The following is a 23,263-nucleotide window of genomic DNA, read 5'->3' on the forward strand; positions in this document are numbered from 1 at the left end:
GAAGGTCAGGTTTAGCAAAAACTATCCCCTGTGGTTCTCCTGCAATTCTCCTAATGACTGCCAGCTCTCAGTACCAGGGTCCCATACACCCCTGCAGCACTGCATCCCCTCCTGTTGGAGTTCCACCTCCTGAGATCAAATCCTGGCTTCCTCACTGACTAGCCCTGTGCCCCTGGGCAAGCTCTGTAACCTCTCTAAACTCACTACTCATCTGTAAAACAGGGATGAGGGTTATTGTGATAATCAAATGCCATAATACACGACAAGGCGAATGTGGTGCTTGGCACATAAGTGAGCAGTGTGTTCCCAGTTGACCACTGGTTTCAGGAGGCCAACAAGGACAGTGGGATTTTAGGTGAGTCTTTGGGTATTTTCCCCCCATTTGTCTTGCTTATCTGTATTTTCTGTGTTTTTCATAATAATTACTTGTTTTATTTGTTTTTCACCTAAAAAATTATTGAAAAATAACAGATGAAATGGCTGGAAGGATAAAAGGCTAAGGTCCTCTGAGAATCCTTGAAAACAGCCACCAGCAAGTTATTCATCAGAAATTTCAAAGGGAAATTTCCAAACCAAGCCACATCAATGACAGGTTTAGTGCTCTAGGAACAAGGTGGAGGGGATGTGGACCATTATTATTTATAAGCCAGAGAGCTAGTGGGTTACTTGCTCTATCTGGTAATTAAACATTCACGTATTCTACATTTTTTAAACAAATCAATGCCTTTTTCATCAAATTATGAACAGGCCAGGACACTGAAGTTTGAAGGCAAATGTTCACTCCTGTCTGCTCCACATCTGGCTTTTCAGGACAACACAACAATGGTCAGTCCATTAAAAGTCAAGGAAGTCATGATTTTTCTTGCTAGAAATCAAGAAAAGTCATTTTTTGATGTGCTTATTATGTTTCTGAGAATATGCAAGAGAAGAAGGAGAAAAACACAAGCCTTCCAGATGGGCCACTGCCGGTTAAGCTTGCATTTTAGGGAAAGATGATGCCCACCTTTAACCTCTTTCGAGGCATCACACACTTTTGGGCTCAACAACCAGGAAACAACAGGGGAGAAAGCAATGATGATGGGAGCTGTTTTGGCTGAGAAACCCCAAGGGCCCAGGAGCTCCTTCACCCTACATCAAACCATGGGAAAGAGCTCACCAGAGATAGTGTGTTGGCATAGCTCCAGGTCATGCTTATGGCCCTATATCCCTAATCCATCTCCCTCTGCTCTGTCCTAAGACTTCAGTTGACTGGCCTTCCCCAGGTCTCAAGGGCTTGTCACATTCTTCATTACTTTTCTGTGTTTTTCGACAATTCTATCTAAAATCTTCAGTAATATGTGTTAAGGTATGGCTCCCATAAGAGTGTTTCAATGATTCAGGGGCACTCTAACCTTCCAAAACATTTTTAAGAAGAATAGTAGCTGTGTGCTTGGAACTGCTTTCTAAGCACTACCTAACCTACCTGCTTCAATCTTCTCAATACCCACATTTTTAATTCCCCTTTACAAGTGAGGAAGTGCAGGCTCTACACATTTAAGTGTCTCACCCAAAGTGACATGGTTGTCAAAAACTGAATTATGACTTGAACCCCAAATTATTTAATTCCAAAATAAGTGGACTTAATTACTCTTTACTTGTGTGCTTGATTATTGTCTGTGTCTGCCTGTCAGCCATCATGCTCACCACTCACCTGACAAGTGGTACATCCTAAATAAGTATTTGCAGAATGAACGAATACTATCTTCCCTCGAGGCCCAGAGATTGGAGGCATCATGGTGGAACAGCAGTGGGTCAGTGCTTTGTTTCACACTTCACTGAAACATCAGGGCCAGTGGCCTTGTGGCCCCTAAGGAGTCCAGACAACTATGGAGTCCTTGGTACAAAAGCAGGAATTCCTTGTTTACTTGCAGAAACACTTCATGTTAAGACTTGTGTAGTCTTCTTCCTTCCTTCTTTCCTTTTTTTCTTTTACTGTTTCTTTCATTCCTTCCTTCCTTCCTTCTTTTCCCTCCTTTCTTCCTTCCTGCCTGCACGCTAGATCAACCAGCTTAAGTTGTTACAAAACTAGAAAATCTGAATTAAGTAGAAATTATGAATTGAACACGTTTCAGAGGGAAGGAACTAAATCTAGCCTCAAATGAGAAGCTTATTTCCCAAAATATGAAAGCCTTTAAAAATTATGGCTAGCATTGTTTTTGTTTTCCTATCAGGACACCAAAATCAAGTCTACAGGATTCTGATTTTCATAGACTTCAAAGACTTTGGGGCATGCCTCAGCACCCAGCCTCATCCCTCCTCTTCTCCTCTTGGATTCAGTCCCTTCTCCTGAGTTGGAAGGTTGTCTGGACAGTGTCTTTGCTATCTGCGTTGCTCCTCTCCCCACCACCCGTGTGCATTTGCCCCTCTGTCCCTCAGTGCATTTCCCCCAGGATACTCTGACCAAACTGACCAGGTGTCTCCATCTCGGCCCCTTTTCTTTCCCCTGAATGCTGTCCAGTATTTTCTGGAACCTGTGAACTTCTTGTGAATGATAAATACTAAGAGCTTCTCAAAATGAGACCCCATGTTCTAAACAGAACCTGCAGTCAGGATTCCAGGGAAGGTCAGCGGGCTCCCACCCCCAGAAGCACTTGGCCGTGTAAGGCATTGTCTATGGAACATCAATGTCACTTAGGGCCTTGGAAAGACATTCAGTAAGGGAGTTACTAAGCCTGAATTTCTGGAGATGTGTTTAGTAGGGAAGAATTCACTATAATCCATGAATGATTGATTGATTTCTAGAAAGGCTCACGAATGTTTCTTTTTGCCACTCAGGACTGGACCTCTGAATCAGTGCGGAATATGAATGAGAGCAGTCAGGGGAGAACTGGAGGATGCTGGTGGAGGCTGCAAGGCTTGCAGTCACCTTCATGTGCTTATCTAAGTGATGGGAATGTAGGAGCAGCAGGACCTGGCCCATCACTACCCTATGTTTGTTACAGGAGAGAGGACTGTCCTCCCACAGGTCAGAGCTATTGTTAATCAAGGTGACAGTGCAAGATGCATTCCTGCTCCTGACTTCTTGCTGTAAATAGGTTTCCTGAGTGGTGTTGGTTTATTTTCAATTTGGGAGCCAGTTCAATCAAATGTTTCACTAGATTCAAGTTTGATGAAAATACTAGCAAATCCCCCAACTAATGAGTCACTATAAGTAACTCAAGGCATCAGTCCTGCTCCCCACATAAGGGAGTACTAGTCCTGAGGAAATGCAACCACACATATAGGGAACAAAAGTGATATAATGGGCCATGAGGGTGTGATGAGTATCCCAGTGATTGCTTTGGGTAAATTTTGCTGGCCATATCGGTTTCAGTTCCTCTACATAGACAAGGAAATGCTCCTCATGACTGACAACAGCTCCTCCTGCACCAAGGCTGTCTAGTCATTAGAATGTTCTCTAGAAGACAATATCATCAGCAATCACTGTTAGCAAGGAGCTGGCTTCTGTGGTACTGTGTTGTTGCTAATAGTTTTTGTTAGAGCAACTGCATTGTGGGAGGCCTGATCCAGGGAAGACAGAAACCAAAGCCTGTGCTCCCAAGGAGGTTATGGAAAATGAAGAAAAACACCAGCCCCTCTGCAGGAGGAAGCTGGAAATGGTTGGAAGGACCACCCATGGCTAGAGCCCCAGCACTTGGGTCATGACTCACCCTGGGGAGGTCAAGTAGAGGCCCCACTTCTTTAGGCCTTGGTTGTGGATCACAACCTGGATTCTTCCCCTCCAGGTACAGCCCAGTTGCTGTGATGCTCTTTGAGTCAATGAGTTCTTTGGTCTGCTCTTCTGCTCAAGCAAAGAAAGGGTCTGGCTTCACTTCTCAGAGGCTGATAAGTACCAAGGTGGCAGAATATGGGAGTATCCTGCAGGTGCTCCCAGCATCTGCCCTGGCTCAGGTGCCAGGGGCTTGCGGTTTTCTAGCTCTTGACCTCACACCCTCGAATGTTTGTTTTCCAGTTCCTTCCTGAATAACAGGGTGAACATGCCACCCCTCCTGGTGGCAAATGGGGTTCCTCAGAACTGGGAGGCCACAGTCCAGATCCTGAGGCTCTTCATCAAGCAAGTGCTGGAGAGCAAAGCCACTCACTCACAACTCTCTTTCTCTTTCAAATTTGGAGAAGGGGAGGCCATCTGAGCAGTTTCTCTCACACTCCCCAGTAAGGAACTCATAAAGGACCAAGTGAGCTCTAAGCCCCCAGTAGAAATATTCAGCTGTTCCAGGGAACTTCTTGTGATCCTGAAATCTGCAAAGTTAGAACCAAGGCAGATGTAGGTACTCCAGTTACCTAACACCACAGAAATATTGTTTTTATTTCATAAAATAATAAATTTAAATACTGCTGTGGTTTCCGTGTTTGCCCTCTCCAAAACTCTTGTTGGAACTTATCTCCAATGTGGCAGCATTAAAACGTGGGGCCTTTAAGAGGTGATTAGGTCACATGAGCTCTTCCCTAATGAATACATTAATCTATTCACGGAATAATGGGTTCATAGACCAACAGGTTATCTTGGGAATGGGACTGATGGCTTTTTTTTTTTTTTTTTTTGAGATGGAGTCTCGCTCTGTCACCCAGGTTGGAGTGCAGTGACATGATCTTGGCTTGGCTCATTGCAACCTCCACCTCCCAGGTTCAAGCGATTCTCCTGCCTCAGCCTCCCAAGTACCTGGGATTACAGGTGTGCACCACCACGCCCGGCTAATTTTTGTATTTCAGTGGAGACAGGATTTCACCCTGTTGGCCAAGCTGGTCTCGAACTCCTGACCTCAAGTGATCTGACTGCCTTGGCCTCCCAAAGTGCTGGGATTAGAGGCGTGAGCCACTGTGCCCAGCCAGGACTGATGGATTTAAAAGAAGAGGAAGAGACCTGAGCTAGGACACTGAGCCCCCTCGCCCTCTGATGCCCTGCGCCACCTTGGGCCTTTGCAAAGAATCCCCACAAGCAAGAAGGCCCTCAAAAGATACACTCCCTGGACCCCAGACTTCCCCGCCTCTAAAACTGTAAGAAATAAATGTTGTTTCTCATGAATTACACAATTCCAGGTATTCTGTTATTAGCAACAGAAAAGAGACTAGGACAGATATCACAGTTGGATTGTAATCTACATGTTCTGACTGGTTCTCCAGAGAAACAATGCATAAAAAGAGGAATAATCGGCCGGGCGCGGTGGCTCACACCTGTAATCCCAGCACTCTCGGAGGCCGAGGCAGGCGAATCACAAGGTCAGGAGTTCGAGACCAGTCTGGTCAATATGGTGAAACCCCATCTCTACTAAAAATACAAAAATTAGCCAGGCGTGGTGGCGCATGCCTGTAGTCCCAGCTACTCTGGAGGCTGAGGCAGAAGAATCACTTGAATCCAGGAGGCAGATGTTGCAGTGAGCTGAGATCACGCCACTGCACTACAGCCTGAGCGACAGAGCCAGACTCCGTCTCAAAAAAAAAAAAAAAAAAAAGAGAGGAATAATCTCCAAAATAGTAAACAAATTCCTGCAGACAGGAAATACAATGGTGGATACCTGAGCTAGGAGAGGGGGAATGGGGAACTATTATTCAATGGATACAGAGTTTCAGTTTAGGAAGGTAAACAAGCTCTGGGAATAAACAATAGTAATGGTTACACAATGTGAATGTACTTAATGCCACTGAACTCAAAGTTGGTTAAAATGGTACTTGTTATGTTAGGTATATTTTATCACTTAAAAAATTATAGGTGATTGTGCTTCTAAAAGAGTTATCAGTTTAATCTTTAATAGAAATCAACTGACAAACAGAAATACACAAAGACTTCATTTTTAACAAAGTCAAAACATGCATACGAAAAGGTTATGGGGGTAAAGGCAGGGGTAATTATTTTTTTCCCCGAAAGGTATTTTCTACAATGAATGTTTTTATGTAATAAAAAATGAAATGACAAAAGTTTAGAATGATAGTGGGTTTTGTTCCTTAAATCCTTAATTATATAAATTAATATCTACATTACATAGATTAAGTTACATATTTTTTCTCTATCTACACATTTCTCCATTCTCTGTATCTTAAATCCTGACATTAAATGTCATTAAATTTCTTAAATCTCAAGAGAACGACTTCGTTACCAAGGAAGACATAATCCATAACCTAGAGAGTGGGCGAATAAAAGCAGCTTCTAATGTTCTCAACTGCTTTTCTCCGGTCAACCAAATGTTTCTGTAAATAACTCATTTCTGTTGGTTTTGGGAAAGACGTGGGAGAAGGAAGAATCCCTGAATGGAGGAGTCTGGAAAGGATGCTTGACAAAACGCCCGCGCTCTCTGGAGACGCAGCCAGTCTCCTCCCTTCTAGGGTCTGGTCTTGATAGCATCTCGTGTTTTGAGGATGCCTTTCCCTACCAGATTCTTCTAAAGCTCAGCTGCACCCACCCTTAAGTGGGAGATAAGGCTTCTGCCCGCGGGCTCTGCGCTCTTCCACCCGGCCCCACCTTTGCTGTGGACTAAACAGGAGCCACTGGACTAGAGTACACTGACTCTCGGCTCTGCGGACCAAAAACTCCAGGACTAAGGAATAGCAAGATTAGGCTGAAAAAGCCCACACACGGCTTGCGGTAAACGTCTTTTCAGGAGCCACTCGCCCAGTGCAGTAAGTCGGGTACTTAGTTTACTCGAGCGCTCCAGGGAGACGCCCGACCCTACTCTGCGCAGCCCCGGGGCACCAGCTCCGCTTCCGCCAGGTCCACTGAGGCAGGCGCGCCCAGCTCTGGGACGGTCAGTAAACAAGCCACGAACCGCGCCAGGGATCAGAGCACCCAGAGGCCTCGCCCAGCTGCCGGCGCAGCCAATCGCAGCGCAGCCAGGCGGTGGGGCGGTGCCGGCCGAGCCCAGACCCGAGGTTTTAGAGGCAGGGTCAGGCGAAGCTGGGCCAGAACCGCGATCTCCGCAACCTTGAGCGGCGTCCGTGGAGTGCGCCTGCGCAGCTAAGACCACAGCAGGAAAGCGCCGCCGGCCAGGCCCAGCTGTGGCCGGACAGCGACTGGAAGAGAGGACGCGGTCGAGAAGGTGTGCACCAGCCCTGGCAACGAGAGCGTCTGCCCCGAGCTCTGCCGGCCTTGAGGTGGGGAAGCCGGGGAGGGCAGTTGAGGACCCCGCGGAAGGCGCCTGACTGGTTGAGCGGGCAGGCCAGCCTCCGAGCCGGGTGGACACAGGTACCGCAGCCAGGCCGCGCCGCGCGGACTCAGGGCTTGGCCCGGCCAGACAGGGAAGCTCAGCCCCCGCACGCCAGACAGCGGTAATCCTGCTGGCGTCACCGCAAACATCCTCTGACCGCTACAGCCTGTGTGTGGCGCAGGCGTCATGTCCCCGGCCCTGCCACGCCTGGAGCCCTGGAAGCTGGCTGCAGGGCGCTGGCTTCCCGCGTGCGACCATATGACCCCGTCCCTGATTTAGGGGAGCAATTTGGGGTGTCGGCAGCACAGGCCCAAGAGAATGAAGGAGGGGGCAGTGCTTGCTCTCCTTCCCAGTTTTTCCTGGGAAAGCATTTCAGAAAGGTTTCATTTAAGGAGAGGTGGGGGCGGGCGCGGTGGCTCACGCCTGTAATCCCAGCATCTTGGGAGGCTGAGGTGGGCGGATCACCTGAGGTCAGTAGTTCGAGACCAGCCTGGCCAACATGGTGAAACCCCGTCTCTACTAAAAATACAAAATTAGATGGGCGAGGTGGCGCACGCCTATAGTCCCAGCTATTCAAGAGGCTGAGGAAGAATGGCTTGAACCCGGGAGGCAGAGGTTGCCGTGAGCCGAGATCGCACCGTTGAACTCCAGCCTGGGCCACAGAGCAAGACTCCATCTCAAAAAAAAAAAAAAGGAGAGATTGGAAAACGTATCTCAGCTTTTGCTGTTTGTTAGTCAGGAAGATGTGTGAAGGCCTCCTAACTCTTGGGGATCTCTTTGTCCCTACTTGGGAATCCCACCTTATCATTAGTGAGGTTTTGCCTGGGCACAAAACCTGGATTTTTTGCGATTGGTACAAAACCTGGATCAACCGTTTCCTGGTTTCCTAGTTGTTGCCTTAAGCTTCTCACCCACAAGGTACTTTCATACCTTTCTCATAACCTAAATTATCGTTGCATAAACGGTTTCAGCTCCTACAGCTCTGGACAGGCTGCTTTTCATTTTGGTGAGTCCATCCAGTACCCCCATGTGCCCTGTTTTTCTCCAAGCACATCCTTGGCCTCTTCCACAGTCCTTGGGTAAAAGCTTGGGAGAATAATTTAAATATTTTTATTCTACCGTGGTGGCCCTAATTTTTCAGGGGGCAGTAAGATGGCTTTTTAGGATTGGTCTAATCAGATCCTCATTTTTGTTCCCTTCCTAGGTTTTAAAACATGAATCCTACACTCTTCCTTGCTGCCTTTTGCCTGGGAATTGCCTCAGCTACTCTAACATTTGATCACAGTTTAGAGGCACGGTGGACCAAGTGGAAGGCGATGCACAACAGATTATATGGCATGGTTAGTGGCACCTGAAACTTCCCCAGAAAGAATAGTCCTGGCTGTTGAGAAGTTTTAGTCAGAGAGTAGCTTCTAGAGGCCAGCTTTTACCAATAGCCTAATGTAATAACCTAATGGCATGGATTATGAGCACAATGTGGACATTCATCCCTGTTGTGTCTCAGTTTGGAGAACAGCATCCCCAGAGGTGTCAAGCCTTCCCTTGCCATGGTTTGTCTTCCATCTCTGTCTGCAGATTCACTTGGTGAGGATGAGTTGGGTTTTAGGTAGAAGTAAAGAGCATCAGTTACATGTTTGCCTCTAGAATGAAGAAGGATGGAGGAGAGCAGTGTGGGAGAAGAACATGAAGATGATTGAACTGCACAATCAGGAATACCGGGAAGGGAAACACAGCTTCACAATGGCCATGAACGCCTTTGGAGACATGGTGAGTGTGCTGTGGACTGCCGAGCTCTGCTTCCTCTCCTCGGTTCTTTACTAAGGTAATCTCTTGCTTTTCAACATTTTATTTCCTTTTCCTTGAAGACCAGTGAAGAATTCAGGCAGGTGATGAATGGCTTTCAAAACCGTAAGCCCAGGAAGGGGAAAGTGTTCCAGGAACCTCTGTTTTATGAGGCCCCTAGATCTGTGGATTGGAGAGAGAAAGGCTACGTGACTCCTGTGAAGAATCAGGTGAGACAGTGTCAGGTTCAGACTTCCCATCTTCCCAGAAAAGCCAAGAAGTGATTGACGTCTTTGTTTTGGTAGACTTTAAAGTGATGTGCAGTTCACTTTTTAACAGTATTCAGATGTGTGAGCTGTTGTCAAAGTCTTACTATTATTTTTGTGGATGACAGCTTTTTTTAATTCCCTTTTCAGGGTCAGTGTGGTTCTTGTTGGGCTTTTAGCGCTACTGGTGCTCTTGAAGGACAGATGTTCCGGAAAACTGGGAAGCTTATCTCACTGAGTGAGCAGAATCTGGTAGACTGCTCTGGACCTCAAGGCAATGAGGGCTGCAATGGTGGCCTAATGGATTATGCCTTCCAGTATGTTCAGGATAATGGAGGCCTGGACTCTGAGGAATCCTATCCATATGAGGCAACAGTAAGTGGAGCTCCTTGTCATCATTCCAGCTCAGCTTTTGGAAGGTGGACACTTTCAGAGATAACAGATAGCTTTTTTGGAATTCATATATTAGGGCTGGGTGAGGTGGCTCACGCCTGTAATCCCAGCCCTTTAGGAGGCTGAGCCGGGCAGATGGCTTGAGCTCAGGAGTTTGAGACCAGCGTGGGCAACAAGGTGAAACCTTGACTCTACCAAAATACAAAGAAAATTAGCCGACTGTGGTGGTGTGCATCTGTGGTCCCAGCTAGGCTGAGGTAGGGCGATTGCTTGAGTGTGGGAGGTGGTTGTGCAAATGCACTCTCCAGCCTGAGTGACCAAATGAGACCCTGTCTCCAAAAAAAAACAAAAGTTCACGTTAGATGGCAGAATGTATATCTGCAAATTGTCAGTACTGTCATAAATTATTAGCCTTTGCACAATCCTGTGATTAGGTGGGTAACATATGGCTGTTCTTGCTTCTATGTAACGTGAAGAATATACAAGCCATTCTACGTATACGCATTTCTCTATTGTGAAAAATGTCTTATGGAAGTAAACCTAGAGGTCTCATTGAAGAGACTGGAGCCAATTTTCAGTTTCAAATTAACTAACAGCATTTCACTTCCTGGGATGATTTATAACAGTGGTGACTTGGAAATCCTAAGCTGCACACTGCTGAGTGTTGTGGTTCTAACTCATGTTCTCCAGGAGGAGGACAGCAGTAATCAAGTCTTTTTTTCCCTTTACCTTTGAAAGGAAGAATCCTGTAAGTACAATCCCAAGTATTCTGTTGCTAATGACACCGGCTTTGTGGACATCCCTAAGCAGGAGAAGGCCCTGATGAAGGCAGTTGCAACTGTGGGGCCCATTTCTGTTGCTATTGATGCAGGTCATGAGTCCTTCCTGTTCTATAAAGAAGGTAAGCATTTTTTTCTTTGTAGAAATTGATGCAGAAAAAGAGTATCATGACATACGAGCATGATAGACTCTGCTTTGTAAGTAAAGTTCAGTGTAGGTGTTTAGGTGCTTAGCATCATAGTTGTTCATTCTGTACATGCAATATTGATACCCGATGTTTCCATTTGACATTATGTTGAGTATATCTCCATGAATATAAGTACTTCATAACTTTTTATAAATAGCTGTATTTACTGTGTAGTTTAATATACTTAAAATATTCTGCATTTGTTGGATTTTTATAATTTTTCCAAAGATTTTTACTTCTCTTATTAAATCCGAAAAGAGCCTTTTGATTCAAGGATTTTAGTGTTCTGTGCTATTTTTTTAGATTGATATCCTAGAGTAGAATTACAAGCTTACAAAGAGGGGTCTTTTTTTCCTCTAGGAAAACTTTTTTTTAATGGAGGATTTATGCTGATTTCTAATTCTGCTAGTTGTAGATGAGAGCTTAAATCCCTAGCCTTCTTATTGTTGTTAAGTACTATCTGGAATGTGTGTCACTTCACTGAATTCAGAGATGCCTCATTCCCTGTGGGTAACAGGATGGGTTACTGTCATGTGTCCTCTGGAGCTTCTCACCCCAGCCTTCATTTTACTATCCCAGGCATTTATTTTGAGCCAGACTGTAGCAGTGAAGACATGGATCATGGTGTGCTGGTGGTTGGCTACGGATTTGAAAGCACAGAATCAGATAACAATAAATATTGGCTGGTGAAGAACAGGTATAAATTGCCAGAAATACTTATATTTGAAATTCAAAAGAGAATACTTATTTGCAAACAGTGTTTGGATACAGTTCCACATGTCCTTAGGCATACTTCTGAAATCTCCAGAAGTCTAAGTTGAACATATAATATTAATGTTTGATTATAAAAGTACGATACTGTCACAAATATCCTGGGAGTATGAATATAGTATTTGTTCCATTGTATAAAGGTGTGTCTAAATCTGAACAGTTTTTAAATTCTGAGGCATATCTGGCTGCAAAGACATCCTATTCTTTTCCTGTCTCTGATCTGTAGTTCTGTGAAAGGTCACAGTTTGGAGGCTGGGATGGAAATTATGTCCAGGTTATGTGAAGAATTTTTTAAGGATAAACAGGAACATTGCCTGTCCTGATTCTTTCTGTTAAGTCTATGGCCTCTGGCACAGTGTTTAAGTTGGGTGTTCCTGTTAATAACCCTTTGGGCTTTATTCTTTCTCTGAAATGGAAAACCTGCTCTTTTTTCAGCTGGGGTGAAGAATGGGGCATGGGTGGCTACGTAAAGATGGCCAAAGACCGGAGAAACCATTGTGGAATTGCGTCAGCAGCCAGCTACCCCACTGTGTGAGCTGGTGGATGGTGATGAGGAAGGACTTGACTGGGGTTGGTGCATGCACGGGAGGAGTTCATCTTCAGTCTACCAGCCCCTGCTGTGTCGGATACACACTCGAATCATTGAAGATCCAAGTGTGATTTGAATTCTGTGATATTTTCACACTGATAAATGTTACCTCTATTTTAATTACTACTATAAATAGGTTTATATTATTGATTCACTTACTGACTTTGCATTTTCGTTTTTAAAAGGGTGTATAAATTTTTACCTGTTTAAATAAAATTTAATTTCAAATGTAGTGGTGGGGCTTCTATTTTTGATGCACTGAATTTTTGTGTAATAAAGAACATAATTGGGCTCTAAGCCATACCTGCTGTGCCAGTGGCTCACTAAGAGGAAGAGTGGGTGGCCTTCTGGGTCTTCTAGTCACAGATGTACAGATCTCATGTCAGCTGCCCAGTGGCTATGTCTTAACCAATCCTTGATTGCAGCAAAATTTGAAAATGATCTATGAGGACAAAGGAAAATTGTTTGAATAAAGAAAAATATTCACTTTTTAGAAAAGTGAACATACATATATATAATTTTAATACTAGAAAAGGACTTTAGTGATCATGTTTATTTCACCCAAAGTGGTTGCATCTCAGTCAAGTTACAGGGCAAAGATCTCAGCCCGTTTCTGGAGCATCTTCCCCCACTGCTGGTGAAGGCCCTGTGGATACTTTGCAGTCGAGGCAAGTTAAGAACTAGTGCATTGCCAAGGCTGTTTGTTTTGGGGTCCTCAAGGGATGAGGAATAAACTTCAGGGTTTGAGGCTGGGGTTCAGAAGTGGTGCTCTGGCCTCAGAAAATAAAAGACAGGTGAGAGGCTAGAAATGACAATCTGTTGCCCCATTTAGAGTAAGCTACCTGAAAATACCTGATTTATTTTTTTTAAATAGAAAAACTTCCCACATTGCACTAGCTAAACAGCCCATAATTCCATCACCTGTGTGTTTTCAGAAGTCTCTTGTTCCAACTGAAGGAAATATAAAGAACAGATGAGAATGTCTAATGAATAAACTCCATATCACAGAGGAGGGTAACCAGGTGCACAGTGGAGTCTCAGCTTACAAAGCCTCTGGCAGGCTCTGTCCAAGTCCATCTCGATCGGACCACGTGCCATGCTGGACTCTTATGTGCCCTTCCCGAGTAGTTGCTAAAATTTCAAACTTTTTGGCCTAAAATCACAAATGTGGCATCTGTGAAATTCTTTGGGTATTGTAATAAAAGTCACCAGGGGTAGCAAGATTTGGGGAGGTTCCCAGGCTAAATCCCTCGTGCAGGTTGGGGCTTAGATTTGATACAACTAGTATGTGTATACAACACCCACTACATGCTGGTCATCACCACTGTGGAAGAGACAGACCCTGACCTCAAGGAGCTGAACAGTTAGGGAGAGTGAAGTTATCAGGGAGGGCTTCCAGGAAGAAGTTAAAGCAGATGGCTAGAGCAGCTAGTCAATAAGGGAAGATGAAGAGGTGAGCATCTTAGCAGAGACGCACATCAGCAACCCTGAGAAAAGACCCTGTGGTTACAGACCCAGTAAAAGTCACTGGGTCCAGGTGTTGGGAGATGAAGCTGGTCAAGAGGTAGATTTTCAGGATAAAGGAGCCACTGGGAGTGCAGTGAACAGACTGTTTTGGTTCTGTTACTGTAAAACAAACCACCCAGAAACCCAATGGCTGGGAAGAAACATCTTTCACATGATTCTGCCTGGACTTGGCTGTGTGGTTTTCACGTGGAGGTCTATATCTGTGCTTGAGACATCTGCAGGTTTGAGTGGACTGGACATCTGCAAAGGCTCACTCACATGGCTGGCTGCAGATGCTGGTGTTGACTGGACGTTCAACTTGGGCTGTTGACCAGAGCACCTGCCCGGGGCCTCCCCATGGCTTGGGCTCCCCACAGCATTGATACTGGGGGAAATACATATATAGTGAAATTCAGTGTTTTAAGTTTGCCAACTTGGAAGGTGTATATATATATATAGCTTTAAACCCTGAATTTCACAAATGTTCATGATTATCTCTTTGTTGATAAGTTAATAAGAAAAATAATTTCCAAGAGACTTGGTCTTTTTTCTCCAGTACTACAGTTTAAACATTCCATAATTCACATGTTTAAAATTTTTTTATTTACACTTTCAACAAGTATTCATTGGGCACCATTTATGAGGCAGTGCTATGCTGCCAACACAAAAGTGAAGCAAATACTCATGACCCCTTCCTCTGTAGCTCATGTTCCCATTGAAAAGCAAATAAAAGCCTGGCACAAACCCATGGGCAAGTGCAGCACTAGGGAGGTCTCAAAGGAGCCCAGGGACAGTCAGTGCACACACCAGGGATATGCCACCCTCCAGGGTCAGAGTAGGTATAAGCAGGGGCCATCTGATCCCAATTTCAAGTGTTCATAGCTGTCATATCTTGGAAAGGGCATGAGAGGGCAGTTTCTCTTTGTGCTGTATTATTTCAATTTTTAGGTAATGGACCTTCATTATTTTCACAAGATAGCAGATTCCAAAAGTATGCAGTTCAAGAAAAAGGTAAGAATTGACAAGAAGAAGGAGGAAGAAGAGATGGAGAAACAGAGGGTCTTTAGAAGACCTCTGATGAAGGCGAGTCTCCCATTTGGGGACTGATGTTCCTGAGATCTTTGCGGATGCTGCTCAGTGGGTCCATCACACAGCACAGGCGTGAGGAAGCAGCACTGCCCAGCTGGACTCCAGGGTGTTCCATGCACCTCTCAGTCACAGAGAACCTCTCTGAGGATGGTGGCTGTTGGCTCCAACTGACCATTCCCTGGCAAGAGAAACTGGGAGGGGGTTTTGCTAAGGGCTAAAGGAGGGATGGACAATGAGGGGATAGACCAGGGACAGTGTTTTAATGAGACAGCTTTAGTGAGGACGCAGAGTGACTCTGCTCAGAACTCCAGAACACTTGCTCCCTTCAGCTGCCCCACTCCCCACAACCACACACACTCCCCTCATCCCAACCTGGGGCAACATGTTGATCACTTAACAGAACTGCCATTTCTGTGGCTTTTTCATCCCTTTCCTTTCCCTCCATATTCAGGAAGAACAACAGATTACTAATCACCCACACTCAGGGAAGTCCAATATAAGTAGGAGCAAGAGGAAATCCTGAGCTTTGGGTCGTTAATTCTTCTGAAAAACCATAGCAGAGACTTCCTGTTTCCATTACAACGTGGAAGGAATTTTGAAGTTGTAACCATCCACTCACAAATAAAAAGCTGAACAAATTGAAAAATCAACAACTCTTCTTAGAATCATCAGACAAGTGAAGACACACAGCAAACCACTGCCTTAATAATTAGAGAAATGCATGTCAAGAATCACAGCTTACAGAAGGAGAAATTTATGAGCAGAGATTTCCACAGGAACAAGTACTTAGTAAGGAAAACCAAGCTGTAACTGAGGAATTGCCACAGGTCCATGTGGACAAGTCTGAGAGTTAAAATTCTAGGAGTTGTGCCTTAGAGGGGCTCCTCAAGTTGTAGAGCTCCAATAACTCTACCAGGTTCTCGAAGTAGAAATCTAGGACAAATTCCCTCATGATTCAGGTATGTGTGGTGGGGCGGGAAGGGGTGTCATGATTTGAAAATATGCCAGAGCATTCTGTTCTTCCTAACAAGGCCTCTCCTCAAGAAAAACTTTCCTTTTTTTTTTTTTTTTTTTTTTGAGACGGAGTCTTGCCCTGTCTCCCAGGCTGGAGTGCAGTGGTGCGGTCTCGGCTCACTGCAACCTCTGCCTCCCGGGTTCAAGGGATTCTCATGCCTCAGCCTCCTGAGTAGTTAGGATTAGAGGCGCCCATCACACTTAGCAAATTTTCATATTTTTGGTAGAGACAGAGTTTGACCGGGCTTAGTAGAGCTTAGTTTGACCAGGCTTTAGTAGAGACATGTTGGCCGGGCTGGTCTTGAAGTCCTGACCTCAAGTGATTCTCCCATCTTGGCTTCCCAAAGTGCTTGGATTACAGGCATGAGCCACCACACTTAGCCAATTTTTTTTTTTTTAAATCAAAGCTGACCTATTGGAGTTTCATCAAAACCTAACTGAGCTGGGGGATGGAAATACCCAACTGCAGCCTGCATCAGCCTTCCATATGGAGAAGGGTAATAATCAACTCCAGTTCACTCTAGCCATCCTGTCTCATCTAAAAATGGAAAACCCGAGAAGCACTTGTGAATTCCACAGTCCAGGGACACGGTTAGGCTGATTAAAAGACTGCGACCCACTCATAGGACTAAGGAATACTTCTCCTCCCTCTACATATTTCCAGCGCATTCCCAAAGGCTTATTTACCAGTGTTCCTTTTACCTGGTACACCATAACCCTCTTTCTAAAGAATATTAAAAGGTATACTAAGAGGCAAAAGTCACAACTAGAAGAGACAAAGCAAGCATCAGAACCAGAATCAGATATGCCATGAATGTCAGAAACATCAGACCAGGAATTTAAAATAGCTATGACTATTATGATGAGGGCTAATAGATCAAATGACAACATGCAACAACAGACAGAGAAGGTAGAGAGTAAGTGGAAAACTCCAAGCATCAAAAAGTAATGCTAATTCGGCCGGGCATGGGGGCTCACGCCTGTAATCCCAGCACTTTGGGAGGCCGAGGTGGGTGGATCACAAGGTCAGGAGATCGAGACCATCCTGGCTAACACAGTGAAACCCTGTCTCTACTAAAAATACAAAAAATTAGCCGGGTGTGGTGGCAGGCACCTGTGGTCCTAGCTACTTGGGAGGCTGAGGCAGGAGAATGAACCTGGGAGGCAGAGCTTGCAGTGAGCCAAGATCGCACCACTGCACTCCAGCCTGGGCGACAGAGCAAGACTCCATCTCAAAAAAAAAAAAAAAAAAAAAAAAAAAGTAATGCTAACTCTTAGCAAACTAGAAATGGAGGGAAACTTCCTCTCCTTGATAAAGAACATCTATAACAAACCTGTAGATAACATGATTTTGAGAAAATAAAATCTTTGTTACTAAGATCAGGAGCAAGGCAAAAATGTCCCCTTTCACCACTCCTTTTCAACATAGTACTGGAAGTCTTAGATAATGCAATAAAACATGAAAAATAAATATATGTCTATAGCAAGGAAGAAATAAAATTGTCTTTGTTTGCAGATAACCTAGAGAATCCAGAAGAATCAACAAAAACCTGTTGGAACTAATAAGTGGTTACAGCAAGGTTCTAGGATACAAGATTAATGTCCAAAAGTCATTTGCTTTCCTATATATCGGCAATGAACAAGTGGAATTTGAAATTAAAACACAATACCATTTATGCAAGCACCACACAAATGAAATAATTAGGTATCAATCTAACAACAAATGTATAAGATTTATATGAGGAAAATGACAAAACCCTAATGAAACAAATCAAAGAGCTAAAAAGATATCTCATGTTAGTTAATAAGAAGACTCAATATTAGCAAGACTTTATTTTTTTCCCATTTCATTTATAGACTCTGCAATTCCAATCAAAATTCTTGCAATTAGTTTGGCAATTAGTTTTGAAGTTTGCAGAACAAACTGATTCTAAATTTGTTACGGAGAGGTAAGAATCTAGAATAACTAACACAACACTGAAGGAGAAAAAATTCAGAGGACATAGACTACTGGGTTTCCAGACTTCCTATAAAGCTACAATAAACACAAAAGAATGATTTTGGAGAATGAATAGACAAATAATCCATGGGACAAAAGTGAGCTCAGAAACAGACCCACGTAAATATAGTCAACTGACCTTTGACTAAGGAGCAAAGGCAATACAATGGAGAAAAGATAGTTTTTTTTTTTTTTTTTTTTTTGGCTGGAACAACTTGGCATCCACTTTTAAAAACATGAATCTAGACACAGACATTTCACGCTTCACAAAATTAATATAGATCATACATCCAAATGTAAAACACCAAACTATAAAACTCTTAGAGGATAACATAGGAGGAAATCTAGATTACCTTGGGTATGGCGATGGCTTTTTAGATACAATGCTAAAGTACGATCCATGAAATAAATAATTGGTAAGCTGGACTTTAGTGGAATTAAAAACTACTTCATGAAAGACACAGTCAAGAGAATAATCAGACAAGCCACTGACTGGGAGAAAATATTTGCAAAAGAAACATCTGGGCCGGGCACAGTGGCTCACGCCTGTAATCCCAGCACTTTGGAAGGCCGAGGCGGGTGGATCATGAGGTCAGGATATCGAGACCATCCTGGGTAATGCAGTGAAACCCTGTCTCTACTAAAAATACAAAAAATTAGCCGGGAGTGGTGGCAAGTGCCTGTAGTCCCGGCTACTCGGGAGGCTGAGGCAGGAGAATGGCGTGAACCTGGGAGGCGGAGTTTGCAGTGAGCCGAGATCGCGCCACTGCACTCCAGCCTGGGCAACAGAGTGAGATTCCGTCTCAAAAAAAAATAAAATAAAATAAAAATTAAAAAATAAAGAAACATCTGACAATACCATTCAGGACATAGGCACGGGAAGAGATTTCATAATGAAAACATCAAAAGCAATTGCAACAAGAGCAAAACTCGACAAATGGGATCTAATTAAACTAAAGAGCTTCTGCACAGCAAAAGAAACTATCATCAGAGTAAACAGACAACCTACAGAGTGGGAGAAAATTTTTGCAATCTATCCATATGACAAAGGTCAAATATCCAGAATCTATGAAGAACTTAAACAAATTTACAAGAAAAAACTAACAACCCCATTAAAAAGTGGGCAAAGGACATGAACAGATATTTCTCAAAAGAAGACATTTATGCAGCCAACAAACATATGAAAAAAAGCTCAACATCACTGATCATTAGAGAAATGCAAATCAAAATCACAATGAGATATCATCTCATGCCAGTCGGAATGGCGATTATCAAAAAGTCAAGAAACAACAGACTCCGGCAAGGCTGTGGAGAAATAGGAACACTTTTACACTGTTGGTGGGAATGTAAATTAGTTTAACCATTGTGGAAGACAGTGTGGCAATTCCTCAAAGATCTAGAACCAGAAATACCATTTGACCCAGCAATCCCATTACTGGGTATATACGCCCAAAAATATAAATCATTCTATTATAAAGATACATGCATGGGTATGTTCACTGCAGCACTATTCACAATATCAAAGACATGGAATCAACTCAAATGCCGACCAATGATAGACTGGATTAAAAAAAGTTGTACATATACATCATGGAATACTATACAGCCATAAAAAGGAATGAGATCACATCCTTTGCAGGGACATGGATGGAGCTGGAAGCCATTATCCTTAGCAAACTAGAACAAGAACAGAAAACCAAACACTGCATGTTCTCACTTATAAGTGTGAGCTGAACAATAAGAACACGTGGTCACAGGGAGGAGAGCAACACACACTGGGGCCTGTCAGGGGGGTGGGAGGAGGGAGAGCATCAGGAAGAATAGCTAACGGATGCTGGGTTTAATACCTAGGTGATCAGTTGATAGGTGCAGCAAACCACCCAGGTACACATTTACCTATGTAACAAACCTGCACATCCTGCACATGAATCCCATAACTTAAAATAAAATAAAACTTTTAAAAAAAGAAAATATAGGCTAGGCACAGTGGCTCACACCTATAATCCCAGCACTTTGGGAGGCCGAGGCAGGTGGATCACATGAGGTCAGGAGTTTGAGACCAGCCTAGCCAACATGATGAAACCCCATCTCTACTAAAAATACAAAAAATTAGCCGGGTGTGGTTGTGGGCACTTTTAATCCCAGCTACTCCAGGGGCTGAGGCAGGAGAATTGCTTGAACTAACTCAGGAGGTGGAGGTTGCAGTGAGCTGAGACAGTACCACTGCATTCCAGCCTGGGCAACAAGAGCGAAACTCCAACTAAAAAATAAATAAATAAATAAAATAAAATAAAATATAAAAAGGGCTCTGGAAATTCAGCCATAAGAAGAACAACCCAATTACATAATGGACAATTGTCTTGAACAGACACTTTATCAAATATACGGGTGGCAAATAAGCATATGAAGGATGCTCCATGTCATATTTCATCATGGAGATGCCAATGAAAACAACAATGAGATACCACTACACACATACCATGATGGCCAAAATCCAAAACACCAACAATGCCAAATATTGGTGAGGATGTGGAGGAAAGAAAGTCTCATTTATCGCTGGTTGGAATGCAAAATGGTACAACCTTTTTGGAAGACGGCTTAGAAGTTTTTAAAAAAATAATTCTTAACATACTCTTACCACACAATCCAGCAATCCCACTCATTAGTATTTACCCAAATGAATTGAAAACTGTGTCCATACAAAAACCTGTATAATAGTGAGTGGTGACTATATGGGCCATGGCACAGGTGGTAAAAGAATTTACCAAGGCAATTGTGGGTAAAGAAAGGCAGATTTTTTAGAGAAAGTAGGAACATATGTTGCAAGGGTGCAACAGGCAGGTCAGCAAGAGAGGAGCTGACTGCCAGGAGACAAAAGCTTACTGCGGATTTTATGGAATGGTGTTTGTGCTGGGTGCTGAAGTGGGCTTTGTGCAGTACTGATAATGCCAAAATTGCAGTGAGCTCATTTGCATTTTTCTATCAGCCAAGGGTCTGGTAATAGCTGGGTGCAGGAAGATTGTAAGTTATTTGTGCAGGAGGACTGTGCATCCTGGACCATGAAGAACAGGGAAACTCATAGCTTATCTGCTTTCTTTTTTTGCTTTCCCTCCATCTTGCCAGCCTGACTACCCCTCCCCAATTAGGACTCCACAATCTGCACAAGAACATTTATAACAGCTGTATTCATAATTGCCCAAACTTGGAAGTAATCAAGAAGTCTTCCAGTAAGTGAATGGATAAATAAATGTAGTAAATCCAGCCAATGAAATATTATTCAGCCATAAAAAGAAATGAGTTCTCAAGTCATGAAAAGATATGAAGGAAACTTAAATGTGTATTACTAATGAAAGAATCCAGGCTACATACTGTATTCCAACTGTATATCTTTCTGGAAAAGGCAAAACTATGGAAACAGTGAAATCATCAGTCATTGCCAGAGATTAGGAAGTAGGAAGGGCTGAATAGGGAGTGCACAGAAGATTTTTAGGTCAGTGAAACTATTCTGTGTGATACTATAATGGTGAATACGTGTCCTCATACATTTGTCAAAATCCATCGAATGCACAGCACCAAGAGCCTAGTGTTTATTATGAACTTTGGATGATAATGGTGAGTCACTGTAGGTTCTCGGACTGTAGGAAATGGACTACTCTGGTGCATATGTTGATAGTGGTGGAGGAGGAGAGGTTGTAGGGGTTTGGAGAAGAAGAGCATGGAACTTCCTGTTCTTTCCACCCAATTTTGATAAGAACAAAACTTAGCTCTTAAAAATTATGTTTATTAATTTTGAAAAGAAACAAATAATATCTAATTTTTTACAAATTGCTCTAATTTCATAGAATTGCACATTAAAAATATGAGATACTACACAAAAGAAATTATAGCAGTGCTTTAGACAGGAAAGGGGCATGAGAGAACTTTCTGGAATAACAGTAATGTTGTATATCTTGATAGGGACTTGGGTCATACTGGTATATGCAATTGTCAAAACTCAAAGAACATACACCTCAGATCTGTGCATTTCAATCAATGTAAATTTTATGGTAAAACTAGGATTTTAAAACAAGTATTAAACCCTTGTTAATGATATGCATGCTAAAGTATTTAGGAGGAAGCACTACCTGCAAATTTCTTGAAAACACTTGAAAAATAACATGAACTAATGGACAGATAGAGGCAAAAATAGATCTATAGATGTGAATTAAAACAAATATTAAAATGTTAGTGATAAAATCTTGGAGGTAGATATATGGTATTCACTGTAAAAATTCTTTCAACTTTATTGTATGTTTGAATATTTGCATAATATAATGTTAGGGGAAAATTGCAGCAGAGATAATATTCTAAATAGCTAAAAAAAATTTGACTTTCAGAAGACCAGACTCATTGAGAGAGAAAAAATTATTTTTGTTTTGTTGTTTGTTTGCTTGTTTTTAAATTCTGACAGCGGCAGAGGAACTCTGACTCCTGGGGTGCAGAAAAATTCTCTGTGGAAGCCCCATGAAGGAGGTAGGGGACCGCTGCAAAGGCAAGGAATAGGACGAGGATGAGGACGTCTAGGATAACTGGGATGATGGTGATGACAGGAAAAAGAAAAAAGAGGAAGCAGAAGTAAACATTTTAGAAAAGAAAAAATTAACAGAGAAGATAAAAGAGAAAGAACGGCAACAGAAGAAAGGACAGGAAGAAATTAAAAAGGGGTTAGAAGAACCTGAAGAACTCCAAGTGCTAACACTAGAGGAACAATTAGCAGATAAACCGCAGCTGGAGAAATCACAGGATGAGTCAGACATGGAATTAGCAAAGGCAACTTCTGGTGTTAAGACTACTGTATATGGAACGGATGCTATAAACCCATCTTCAAGGGATGACCTTACAGAGTTTGGAAAGTTACTAAAAGATAAAATTACACAAAATAAAAAGTCACTATATTATGCCAGTTTTTTGGAAGTCTTAGTTGGAGATGTGTGTATGTCATTGGAAACTGATGACTTGAAAAAGGTTCTCAATACATTGTGCTTTGAAGTGAAAAACAGAAGTAAGCAAAGCCAAGCCAAAAAGAACAAAGGTATGGTTCCTGGAGGGAGATTAAAAGCCACCATGACAAATGATCTGGTAAATTATGGTGGTGATGATGCAGGGTATGCACAAGACTATGAAAACGTCATGTGACATTGCATCTTTTCCTGGTGTCGTCTTTATGTTGCCCACGACCCCTTCAACGCACAGCACAACTTCCTTTCCTTTCAGTTCTGCCAAATGCTACAATCCAAAGTGCAGGCTCTTTCATGCTGGTTATTTAACCCCTTGACACTTAGGTGTTAACGTGCAAATGAGGGAGCTTGGATCTTGCTGCCAAGGGGTTAAAATCAGGAACCTCAACTGCTGCTAAATCATAGTCCAAAACAAAGCAAACCTAATAATGTCATTTTTGGTTTCAGATTTCATAGTGGCAGTCACTAAAAATTGGAAACAAAAGGCTGCAACATGACAAAATAAATTGTGTAGTACTCAACAGCACTATTCAGTAATACAGCCTTAACCATACCTCCTTGAACTACTTCATAACTTGTCAAGAAAAGCAGCTGCAGCAAGGGCATGTGACATGCACCTAGTATTAAAATTGCTTTGTCTTAAAATTGAATGTGAGGCTATTAAAAATACATTGTGAAGAAGACTGCTTATGCCAGAGTGAAGATACTGTGGCTG

General features: G+C 43.0%; 2 protein-coding genes across 4 annotated transcripts; both read left to right on the forward strand.

Annotated features, from left to right (window-relative positions):
* Positions 1–6,930: 6,930 nt before the first annotated feature.
* On the forward strand, positions 6,931–12,175 carry CTSL (cathepsin L). 3 transcript variants are annotated; one of them, XM_002819926.6, is made up of 8 exons: positions 6,931–7,067; positions 8,380–8,515; positions 8,820–8,942; positions 9,041–9,187; positions 9,374–9,598; positions 10,355–10,517; positions 11,163–11,280; positions 11,790–12,175. In XM_002819926.6, exons 2-8 carry the CDS (start codon positions 8,390–8,392, stop codon positions 11,887–11,889), a joined length of 1,002 nt encoding a protein of 333 aa, XP_002819972.2. In that variant the 5' UTR covers positions 6,931–7,067; positions 8,380–8,389; the 3' UTR covers positions 11,890–12,175. The 3 variants fall into 3 exon arrangements, with proteins under 3 accessions (XP_002819972.2, XP_009242856.1, XP_009242855.1); XM_009244581.4 differs by having other exon boundaries at positions 6,988–7,122; XM_009244580.4 differs by lacking the exon at positions 6,931–7,067 and adding an exon at positions 7,079–7,213.
* A 9,879-nt stretch (positions 12,176–22,054) lies between these two features.
* Positions 22,055–22,726, forward strand: LOC100452240 (eukaryotic translation initiation factor 3 subunit J-like). The gene is given in 1 exon segment (XM_009244584.4): positions 22,055–22,726. A coding segment is annotated over 1 exon segment (672 nt).
* Positions 22,727–23,263: the final 537 nt, after the last annotated feature.

The sequence above is a fragment of the Pongo abelii genome, chromosome 13 (assembly GCF_028885655.2).
Source record: "Pongo abelii isolate AG06213 chromosome 13, NHGRI_mPonAbe1-v2.0_pri, whole genome shotgun sequence".
NCBI classification, from domain to species: Eukaryota; Metazoa; Chordata; class Mammalia; order Primates; family Hominidae; genus Pongo; species Pongo abelii.

Bases quoted from the DNA above. Each gene is read 5' to 3' on its own strand.
- CTSL (XM_002819926.6), top strand. From the start codon at position 8,390: ATGAATCCTACACTCTTCCTTGCTGCCTTTTGCCTGGGAATTGCCTCA. The intron at 8,516-8,819 runs GTTAGTGGCACC...GTTTGCCTCTAG, and splicing joins ACAACAGATTATATGGCATG to AATGAAGAAGGATGGAGGAG. The intron at 9,188-9,373 runs GTGAGACAGTGT...TTCCCTTTTCAG, and splicing joins TGACTCCTGTGAAGAATCAG to GGTCAGTGTGGTTCTTGTTG.